Source organism: Rhincodon typus, unplaced genomic scaffold, assembly GCF_021869965.1.
Source record: "Rhincodon typus isolate 14 unplaced genomic scaffold, sRhiTyp1.1 hic_rhity00000691, whole genome shotgun sequence".
Classification (NCBI taxonomy): Eukaryota; Metazoa; Chordata; class Chondrichthyes; order Orectolobiformes; family Rhincodontidae; genus Rhincodon; species Rhincodon typus.
The window spans coordinates 12,407-24,523 of NW_025966329.1; the positions used below are offsets into that span (position 1 = coordinate 12,407).

The window sequence follows — 12,117 nt, forward strand, 5'->3', positions numbered from 1 at the left end:
TTTCTGAAGAAGGGTCTAGGCCCGAAACGTCAGCTTTCCTGCTCCTCTGATGCTGCGTGGCCTGCTGTGTTCATCCAGCTCTACACCTTGTTATCTCAGATTCTCCAGCATCTGCAGTTCCTACTATCTCTGAAATAATTTTCTCACATCTCTGCTCCACACTTCCCCAGAAGTATTACTGATTCTGTGATGAGCTTGAGTAAATTTCTCCTGACTAGTCGGTAAAAGAACTCTTCAGAAAATGCTTCACCAGATAGGAACAATGATGGTTAAGTCAATCTGCACAATTCAACTATGTCTCTGACATTGCAGCAGTTTCCAAACAACTGTGAAAATACAATCCTTCATTACCAGTAAACTCCTAACTGTAAATCCAGTTTCCTGATCAGTTTTCACAGACAAATGCTCATTCACCTCGCTGTTTGTCTTGGATATGTATAAAATGGTTGCCATTTTCACCTATGTACCATGACTACACCTTACAGTGAATCACTGCACTTCAGTACATTTAAGAGATTAGATGTGATAAAAGTCATAATTTTTTCCCTAGAGTTACATCCGTTTTCTAATTTATTTTTACGTATGAACACCACCATGGGGTGGTAAGTAGGTCTAGTGAAAACTGTGTAAACAAAGGCAAAGATAAAAATGACTTTCTGCAAATCATTGTTGCGAACTGATATGTATTCAACAATTCAGTCTAAATAAGCCTCTCAATCTTGCACAGAAGAATGATTAGACTTCTTAAGTGTGTTGCTGTCTGGTGAAATTTGACAAGCTATTTTTAGCATGCTGTCTACAACTGGATAACGAATAGTACATTACACCATTTCAAATCTGTAAGCTGCCTGAGCAAAGTCCAGTAAGAATGAATGAGAGTATTATGGAATTTCCTGTAGTAAAATCAAACAGGAGTTATCATTTGCCAAAATGTAGTGATTTGTACTCACCCTTGAGCATTTATAGATTCAACTATTTCAGGGCAGAAGTAGAATGTGGTTACATAAAGAATGGTTTTGAAGGTTTCCTATACAGATATATGGCAATTTGCTGAATAGAAAATATTGCCCTCCTATCTTTGTGGTAAAAAAAAAATGGGATTTTCTTTTGTTTGACCGCAGTTGCCTCTAGACAGAAATGACTAACTTTCTGTACTACTTGGCAAGAGTCATTATTAAGTATTTTTAAACTTCATTTTTTGAAAAGCAAGTAAACCTGGTCAGTTGGAATTACTAACTACACTGGCAATTCCATTATTTCTGGCTATCTGGCCAAAGAGTGCAACGTTTCTCCCACCGTTGCAATAAGTCACCACTCCTGCCTGTATATAACTAGTTTACTGTAAGCAACTGAAGATAAAAGTCAAACGTCTCGTCTCAAAATGCATTTGACACTTCCAAGAAAAATCACAAGTACAGCGTTTGAAGCTTTCATTAGAAGTTTATTAGTTTACTTACCACTTCTTTCACAACATCAATAAATATTTCTACATTCCAGGTATGAGCTTGTGCGGAGTCACTTTTATCCTTCCCATCACTCCAGATTCCACTACTAGGGGCTGATATAGACTGTAAGCCAAGACAAAAGTATTTAGTGAAAATCAAACTCAAGTCAGAATTATGAGCTTTCTTATTCATTTGCCAGAGATCCAAAGACTAAGCCAAGTCTGATTTAAGTTGTTATCTCGAAGGAGCTGCCAGGAAGAAAAAAAAGACAAGACACTGCTTTTTATTCTTTGCTGGATCTTTATGGAACTGAATTACTTTCTTTACTGGCCTTGATCTGTCCTAACACCTTTAGTAGGTTGAAAACAATTACCACTAAGAATTAAAATCACCAGCCAGCATACGTTGTTGATGCAGAGCACTTTCTGTCAATTACTCAACTTGCAACTCCATTGCTGCTGCAGTTAAGTGCACATATTCCATAACATGTCAGTGATTCCACTTACACTATGTTTCAGCTTGGTTCTTACCTCGGATTTAAAAGGGTTGAATATGCAAACACCATTCCCAGACCAGATTACATAATGTAAACTAACAACTTACTGAAGGAGTGCTGCAGTGTAGTGGGTGCTGACGAACAATATATTATTTAAGTAAGGCCTCATGCCTCGTTATTGGAATAAAAAATATGCCTTGATAATGTTTCAAAGAGAAGGTTTACATGGCACACCCTTGGCAAAACAATTAAATTAACACTATCATAAACTAATGAATTGGTTATTTATTTAATTTTCTTTGCACCTATTAACCAACACGTTAATCTACAATCAGCAACATTTCGAACTGTGAAGAGCTTTTGGGTTTTCTGGTGCAAAAATCAAGGCATTAATACAATTTATACCTTTCTAAATCCTCATATCAGGTGGTAAAAGGCTTGCCACAGTTGGTGACCTCAGAAAATAAGTTGCAATTATAAATGAGCGCATCGCAAACACCATGGAGAAGTAAATGGCAAATGCAAGCAACAGTGTACATTGCTTGTTGAGGTGTACATTGCTTACTGGAATTAGAACAATTAAACCCATCAATGTTGTTCAGATCATGGCTAAACTACGTGGGTGTCAGGGGCAACTAACCATTACAGTAAAATACATGGTAATAGAAGAAACACACATGGACAAACAAAGAAGCTGATAGAAAAAAAGGTTTTAAACTTAACATAAAATTGTTTCTCAAGAAACAATGAAGGAGTGGAGGGAGACCCCAGTAAAAAAATCAATTTACCGGAGTGGTCAAACAGTCCAAAAAAATGGGGAAAAGCATTACTGGTTTGGAAATTCTCAGTAACAGTTCCATTAAGCACAGAAGGTGACAGGGAGATACAACACATGACAATAATATGCTTACTGGGATTTGGTAGAACTTTGGGACAATGGAAAGGGTGGCTATGGGGAAGAGGAGCTCCAGAAGAGGACACAGATGTACAGTCCACATCTTCACTGCCATTAATACAGTGCTGGAAATACAGAAATAGTTACTTTGCAGACATGAAGTAAATGAGCAACTCACTGCAGAGAAATCAGTTAAGGTTTCTGCTCTGACCAACTTCTTGCCCGTTCAACCTCATTCGACAGAATGTCAAGACCATAAATTTAAAAACCTAGTTGTGGTCCTTGGGGAGCAGTGAGACTTGAATAGTTTAGAAGACTTCTATACTCTACAGAAGATTCATACGGAGCAATAAAAATTTCAGAAAAAGGTTTGATAGAATAATTTTAGAATGAGGACTGAAATCCTGAAAACAAATCCTGGAAAATATGGTCACATCTAGTTCATAACTGTTACATTACAAAGATCGTAGAAGCTGAAACACTGAAGGCTGTGCTTGAAGGCAGGCTTAGCTTGGAGACAACTTTCAAATGTGCAGTGAAATTGTCATTTTAGCAGGAACTCTGGTTGTATGGCCTATTATTGAAGATCAGTATTTCCACACAATGAAATACCAATGAGAATGATAAAGTTAACATAGTGAGCTTGTACAGAGAAATACTTCAATAGAACAGTGACAATACACTGGCAGTATAAAAGAAGGTACTTCATTTTAATATTGTGCGTCTCTTTAATTCAACAGCACAAATTCATATATTTATCCATTTTCGCTTGCTTATATTATGCTTACTTGTAAAGAAATGCCATCAGTCAGGCCTGAATGCGTCCGAGCCATCATTCCCAGCACCCTGGCAACCTGAGAAGCCGTCACTTCCCGAACCCCAAACTGCAAAATTATTTGGCGGCATTCTTCAGCGCTAAAAATAAAAAAAAATCACGTTGATTTAGTTCAAAAGACCTTTCTAGATAGTGATTTGGAATTACAGAACTAAAGATATAGGATTTCTTTGACTGAAATTTGATTCAATACTAAAATTAATGAAAAAATTGCAGTGGTTTTTGAGAAAGTATTTTTGACTTCAAAGATTGTTTCTCCTCTAAGGAAGTAAACAAATTGAATTTGCAAAGTTGTAAAGGGAGAGAGATGTAAAACTTACCTGCTCACATGCACCTGGCAACTCATCAAAAATCAACAGCAAACTATTCAAGTAGCGTGACGCTATTACAGCCAGAGCACAAATTTAAAAGCTCACGCAGCATCTGGATCATGATTGCTAATCAACTAGTTCCTTAGAAGTCAGTATATAAAACAAATTAAGTCTCTACAATCTGCAGCAAAATATAAATCATAAGGGACAGATCGAACAAATCAGTATCTCAAAATCATCTCATTTCAATCACACAACGCTGGCCTCTCATTAAAATAGTTGCCATGGTAAAATGACAACTGCACACAAATTCACAGACATGCAACTATTAAAACAGAATAGTAGTATACACATGAACTCCCAGACACAATCTAAGTATATAACAACTCCATAGGGATACTGAACAGAAACAATTTCCCAACACAACACCTTGCAACACACTCTTGTCAGAATCCCTTAATTCTCTGCATAAATAAACTAATAGAACATCACTGATGCTAAGCAACACTATTTTGTTTTATGGATTCACTATTTTTATAACAGATGGACGTTAGAAGATTTCCAGCGCCTGGAGACAAAAAAAACAAGTAAACTGTTCAATTAACGTACAAGAAGAAATTGTTGCACCACTGTGCCATACGACTGTGTCTAGACAAGATTCACAAAATTATTACAGTGTAGGTGGTGGCCTTTTGGCCCATCGTGACTACTCCGACTCTATTACCCAATGTCAATCTCCTGTCTTTCCCCCGCATCCTTTTTTCTATTAAGAGCAATAACAGCCCTTTCTACTCTGTCTAGCCCCCTCATGCATAGTTTTAAGCTGAGGAAGATTTGTATTGGGGTTCCAAAGGGGTTATTTTGGAACCCTTGCTTTTCCTGATATACATGACCGACCTGCACTGTGGTGAACCAGGGCCAAATTTCAAAGTCTGCAGATGACATTACACTTGGAAGAATTATAAACTGTGAGGAGGAAAGTGGAATTCCAAAAGGGCATGGACAAGCTGGTGGAGCGACTGGATATGTGGCAGATAAGGTTCAATGCAGAGAAGTGGAAGATGATGCACTTTGGGAGGGGATCATGAGAACATTGAAATACAACATAAAACAGGCGGTACAATTCTCAAGGGGGTACAGGAGCATTGGAACCTGGGTGTATAATGTGCACGGATCACTGAAGTTGGAGGCCAGGTGGAGAGCAATTGATAAAGCATATATTGTTCTCAGCTTTACTAAGAGTGGCATAAAGTACAAGGAGAAGGCAATGTTGATCTTGCATTAGACATTTCTTAGACCTCAGCCGGAGTATTGCGTACAGCGCTGAGAGCCACATTATAGGAAAGATGTGAATGCATTGAAGGATCTTCCTTAGCTCAAAAATACGCATTGACCATTGTGGTTTCCCATCACTCTGCTAATTTTGCATCCACATTGTTACTGCCCCTTTTAGACCATGACCTATAAAACATTTTCCCAAGTCTGTTGCAGGGCACAGTAATAAAAGCCTTCTGGAAATCCACGTAGACTACATCAACAGCATTACCGTCAACAACTCTGCTACTTCTTCAAAAAAAAAACTCCAGCAAGTTAGTTAAACAAGATTTCCCCTTTAGAAATGTGCACCCGCTCTTCCTAATCAGCCCATATTTCTCCGCATGATTACCAATTCTATCCCAAATAACGGTTTCCAGTACACCAGCTAGTACGCACAATATACAGCAGTGCAAGTTCTCTAATCCAATTGTACTACATAACTGAAAGCTTCACTCAGCATTTCTTATCTACAGGGAGAATGAAGGAAACGGGGGAAAAAAAAGGGCCACATGCAGAATCCAGAGAGCAGATATCTGCCTTCTCAACAAGGATGTTTTGTGCAGTGAAAAGCTTTAAAACGGTGGTCATTTGTAGCTGATTTCTCAAAAAGGTCTACTTGCTCAGTATGGATACCACAATTTTACAGTAAGTCATTTAAAAGTCCACGCAATGAGACAACATATTATGCTCAATCCAATGTTACAGAATTAGATTTTTACAACACAGAAAAGAAAACATTCAGCCCAAAACATGTTTTGAAAGAGCTACTGTCTGAATCAAATTTCACTGTTCTTTCCACAGCAGATTATGTTTCCACTATTGGTTCTGGTAGACCATTCCATATCCTAACAAGCTTATATCAAGAAACATTATCTGTGCGGTTGCCTTAAATTTACGCTCCCTAGTTGTCAAATAATATACTTTTTCTTAAAATGACTGATCTAAATAGTTTATCATTTCAAACAGCTCTAATTTTGCAATTTCTCTAATCCAGTGAATAGTTTCTATGGTCTCCCTTATTAGTAAAGGCTCTTCTCCCTTACAGAGTACAAAAAAGTGATACACTGTACTCACCTCCATCCTAAATTAAAGCAAACAAAACCAGTCACAATGTTCTAATTGCAAACTTGACCTTCCTACTATCCCAACTGTCATTGTCATTAATAAACAGTTGGATCAACATATTCACTGATTGGCGGACATACAGCTCGTTAAATCTTTTTGTTAATTCTTTATGGAAAGATTCATCATTTAGTATGCATATTTCCTTTATTAATCCCACGGCCAAAAGCATTACCTTACAATTCTCTGCAATACATTTTGCTAGATATCAGTCTAACTAATCTGCAAAACATTAAAATGGTTACAGAATAAAATAGTTTCAACTGTCAGCATTAAGACCTCCAAAAGTTAAATGCAGTTCAGCATCTCAGTTCCCTACAAGCATAAACTAGGTCACTATTCATTGGTGCAGCATAGAACGATCACAGATGAGCAGTACTTCACAAAACTGATAGCTTAATTTCATTCAAACTGTTCTTTCAAACAGGAAGGGTCTTACTTTCCCACAAAGCAAAATCAGTCTAAATGGTTAAATTATAAGCAATGTTTTCAATTGCTGATGTATGCCACTGATGCAGTGCCCCTTTTAATTATCCTTACCCTCCCTGTTGCCCCCAGCTGTGTTACTGCAGTTGTTCTAATGGAGGGAAAGAAAAATATGCGAAACATACTCCTAAGCTACTTTCATACAATCTTCCAGCAGTCAGTTTACAGCTACATTTGCACAGATCTGCAAGTAGGTCAACAGTGTTTAGTACTGCTGTTTATTCATCAAGAGAACATTTAGGGTGGGGTGCAACAAAAGAGATTACCCTGAAAAGGCTTAATTAATTAATTAATTACAAGTTTAAGAAGCTCAAATTTGAACAGCAAGTGCTAATGACACTGGCAGAATTCACTGCCTCCTCCAACAGCAATTGTCATACTTCATACTTTGACGGGAGGGGGCAGGTGTGTTCAATTTAATATCCATAAGTCAACACACCAGCAAAATAACAACTCAAAATGAACACAAAATTGGTTGTTCATTGAAAAAAAACTGCTCAAGGGAAAAATTCCAGTAGCTCCAGACAGGAACTAGCTGCACCAACTGGGAGTTAAGCTCAAACTGAGATTGGTTTATTTCAGAATAATATTCATGAACAGACTTATACGTGCCTTGTACAAAAGCTGTAGCCTACTTCTTGCATAAAGTCTGCCAATGAGCTGTCCATCGTTTTCGCTATCCCTCCCGAATCAGTCAGGATCCTATCCATCAGAATGTCCCGTTTTTCAGGATATAGCAGTGGTGCAAGCACCACAGGGCAACGCTCTTGCGGAAAATCTGGTAGATTAAACAAAAAAAAAAAAAATCAGGAAATTAGTAACTGCAGTTCTTTTCCAGGCATTTCAGATGATCTGGAAATTAAGAAAATTCAAAAATTTTTCTTTCAATTTCCACCCACATGACATGCAACCTGGCTTAAGCCATCAACAGACACCGTTTTAATGACTTCTCCTTTACCCTTTCCCTCCCTGTCCTTTAAGCACAGTCACTTCTAAGTAACTCTCACACAACAGAGAGACATGGTGGCTCAATGGTTAGCACTGCTGCCTCACAGTACCAGGGATCGATTCCACCCTTGGGTAACTGACTGTGTGGAGTTTGCACATTCTCCCTGTGTCTGTGTGGATTTCCACGTGCTCTGGTTTCCTCCCATAGTCCAAAGATGTGCAAGTTAGGTGGACTGGCCGTGCTAAATTTACCCATATAGTGTTCAGGGATGTGTAGATTAGGTGCATTAGCCACAGGAAATGCAAAGAGTAGAGGGATGGGTCTGGGTGAGATGCTCTTCGGAGGGTTGGTACGGACTCGTTGGGCTGAATAGCCTGTTTCCACAGCGTAGGGATTTTATCTAACATAACTTAGAGGAACAAATGAGCTGCTTCCGAAGTTGATTTTGCTATCAAGACCATCTACAATTAAAAAGAATGCCAATTTAGACAAGGTACTCAAAGATGACCAACACCTGTAGAGCTCAGGAATAAGGTTTATAGCACGGGAAAGTAAAGTATTGTGCAATCTCTCTCTCCGTGCTGCAGCATGCCGAGGGGAAGGATATGGTTAAACAAGCAGCCAAGACAAGTCAGAGCAATCCCTTTCTTCTCAACTCTTCCCCTCTGACAAGCAATGACTGTATGTGGAGAAGTTGATATGTTGCTGGGCATCCTCTCTCCTCTTATTTTCACAACTATTATTCATGATGGCAGTAACTGTCATATTATGTTCAACAATTACCACTCCCGACTTGTTCTACAGTTGGTCAAACACATTTAGGAATTGATCAGGAGCAGAAACCAAAGCCTACCTTAGCCAGAAAGAAACACCAAGGCAAAATTTATCACCCCCCCATCACCCCAACAGCTGACATCTCTTCCCTCAGCATGAACCAAGGATTATATTCAATATCTTCACAGTCTCCAAGGCTGATCTGCTCACTTGATAAACAGCACATGAATGTAGCTATTTAACTGACCTAACACTACCTTCTCAGGGCTACTGGAAGCAATAACTCAATCTTACCACCAAAGCCTAAAAATGAATTACAAGATATTGTAAGATGGCTAACACGAAGCTTCAGGCATGTTCTGGAGCATAGCAATATAGAAACACAGGCATAGAACTTCTGTGGCTCAGGGAAAGAACCATGCAGCCTATTTCTCTCAGATCTCAATTCTTAGCCCTGTCAATTAAAGCAATTCAAATATCCAAGAATTTTGGTTTACATGAAATGAAGCATTTTTATCCTACAACCCTGTCAGCCATGAAGTCAGACTTTTGGGTGTGAAAGAATTCTCAGCTACCTTGCAATGGTATACCATTTTGTCTCTTGTATATTAGAGAGATCATAGGTCATGCTTTTCTTACCTCTGCGCAAGGTCTTAAGAAAAGCGTCAATTTGTTCCTGCCCAACACCAAAAGCTCCCTTTTGCCCAAAAAGGAGATGGGAGAGGAGCAGGTGTAGGACTTCTATCGCGATATCCTGAAAGCCACCTTCTTGGTTCCCGCTTACGTCTGCGTCAATGTAAGATCGCAGAAGATCTGGAAGTTTCTGTTTCACGAACTGGAGAGCTGAAATTCAAAAGAAACAATTTTGCTAAAGACGCAGTATCAATCTATATCTTATTCCGGTGACATGAGTTAAAGGAAAACCTTTCCACTGGCAGGTTAAGGTTGTGCTTCTGTAAAGGCTTTGGTCTGACTGACAGAGAGAGTAGAAATTGTTCAAAATTGATGGTTCCACTTTGAGAATTCTCACTGTGTGGAGAGATAATTGAGACCCCTTTGTTCTAATGAATAACCATTTTCTGCACCACTTCAACAGGGTATGAGTAATCACACTGACACCACTCAAATAAAACCAAGATCACATGCAATTTAATCTAATGTTCTTTGATTTCAAATTAAATTTATTCTCAGCTTTCCTTGCAAAGAACAGCACTTTTTGAGCAAATTCTCAGAAATAAACCCCTAAAGACTACATATTAATGTGAATCAACATTCTTTATTCACTAAAAAATCTGTTCGCCATTTTCCTCAAGTGAAAAAGTTGACAACGTTTTACTTATTTATAAAAGAATCTTAAAATCTCTTACAAAGAAAGCCGGGCATGTAAAATACTGATAACTTGATCTTGCAAACAAAACCATTGATCCAACACAAACAGATCATCAGAGAAAAGAGCAACATCCAATTCCTAGTTCTTCTAGAAACTCGTAAAATTCCAAAGTGCCAATCACAGCTGCTAAACAAAAACATGGAACAGGCAAGAATTTTTCTTCAAAGGAAGTGCCATGCTGCAAATTTAAAATAAAAATGATTGAGTGCTGGACTGTTCAGGTGAATGCCCAAACCAAATAACTATTTGAAAGGCAGTACAGAACAGAAGAAAGACTAGCCCAAGGTATCTAGTTGTTCTAAGTAACTGTACAACTCATCAGCAATTGGAAAAATTAACCAATCATATTGTGTGTGGAAACAAGTTCAGTTGTCTAAGCTATTTCTTCACTACCTCAACGTGTAGCTTGAACAGTTAGGCAAACAAATTTAAGTACACACTCCAGCCAGAGTAGATTTAATCTTTGCTTATGAGAATCTTATTCTAAGTTTCCCCACAGGTCACTTGTCATTTCCTTCTTCCTACTTCACTTGTTTAAAATAGGAGTTACAAACAATGTTTTCCAACAACATCCATTCTTTCATGCCTTTCCAAGCACAACTGTTCATTTATGTAGAGTTGCATGTTGATATTGACAAACAGAGTTGAAGCCAATACATTATGTTTGAGTATTATAGCCAAAAGAAGGAAGCAAAGTAGGTTAGTCTAGACTGGATTCGAGCCCAGATCTGAGATGTAGACTGTGTGCTAACCCAGTCAAGGTTCCTTGTACCAAAAGTGCAAATTTCAGATGGCCTAGTTTCACAGCATTTTCAAACCCACAGGTTGAAAATACATAGTTTCAACAAGTCAAGCTACTCACCAAACCCCCGCAGATCTGAGCTAGAAGAATTCAGCAATGCAAGACCAAAGATGACCTGAAACACAGAAGTGCATCATGTCAAAACAAAAGTTGCGCCAATAATAATCTGGAAGAGCCATACAAGGCTACCTGCTAATAAAGGATCACCGTTATGCTACACAACGTAAAGGTGCTCTTACCTCTTGGACCTTGCTTAACTTGAGCACTTTACTAAGCTGAGTAAACAGATGGGGTGAAGGCTTCAGGCTCTGCAAAGAAGTAGAATTAGTCAAATCTCAAACAAAATAGTTGGTGTAAGTATGGTTGTAACAGGCAGAGTGAAAATAGAAGTACAAATATTGGAAATGAACTATAAAAACAGAAGTGGGCAAAAACTGCAGAATCAACATATGAAAGTGAAAGGTAGGTCAACATTTTGAAAGGGATGCAGGGGAGATTCATTCACCAGGACTAAATCCAAAATAATACATTTATAGACTTGCTTAGTGAGCCGACGTGTTTGATTGAAGACGTTTCGTCACCCTACTAAGTAGCATCATCAGTGCGCTTCCAGTGAAGCGTTGGTGTTCTGTCCCGCTCATTATTCATGTCTCTGTTTGCTGGGGTGGTTGGCATCACTTCCTGTTTTGTTCTTCAGTGGTTAGTATATCGGGTCCAGTTCAATGTGTTTGTTGACGGAGTTCCAGTTGGATCGCCAAGCCTCCAGGAATTCCCTGGCATGTCTGTGTTTTGCTTGTGCTATTACGGATGTGTTGTCTAAGTCAAATTTGTGTCCTTCTTTCTCCATGTGTATTGAGATCAGTGAGAATTGGCCGTGTCTTTTGATGGCTAGTTGGTGTTCATGTATCCTTATTGCCAGTTTTCTTCCAGTTTGGTCTACGTAATATTTCTCTCAGTCCTTGCATGGTATTTTGTATATTACTTTAGTTTTATTGGTTGCGGGTACGGGATCCTTTACGTTCATCAGTAGCTGTTGCAGGGTGATCTGTTGCAGTGACATTTGAAATAAAAAAGCACAATCTGCTGTTATCTCTGCAACTAGACCACAGCAAGACACACCAGTCACCCTACCGTACATCAGGGACATATCAGAGATGACCACAAGACTATTCAGACCCCTAGATATCACGGTAGCCACAAAACCAACGGTCACCCTGCAACAGCTACTGACGAACGTAAAGGATCCCATACCCGCAACCAATAAAACTAATGTAATATACAAAATACCATGCAAG

General features: G+C 38.7%; 1 protein-coding gene across 1 annotated transcript in view; it reads right to left on the bottom strand.

Annotated features, from left to right (window-relative positions):
• LOC109921730 (CCR4-NOT transcription complex subunit 1-like) overlaps positions 1-12,117 on the bottom strand; it is a gene marked incomplete at both ends in the record, with an annotated part of 39,735 nt that overhangs the window by 8,864 nt on the left and 18,754 nt on the right. The window contains 6 exons of the mRNA XM_048621475.1: positions 1,458-1,568; positions 3,625-3,751; positions 7,520-7,685; positions 9,270-9,473; positions 10,883-10,937; positions 11,062-11,130. Coding sequence (XP_048477432.1) covers positions 1,458-1,568; positions 3,625-3,751; positions 7,520-7,685; positions 9,270-9,473; positions 10,883-10,937; positions 11,062-11,130 — 732 coding nt within the window. The remainder of the gene's footprint in view (positions 1-1,457; positions 1,569-3,624; positions 3,752-7,519; positions 7,686-9,269; positions 9,474-10,882; positions 10,938-11,061; positions 11,131-12,117) is intronic.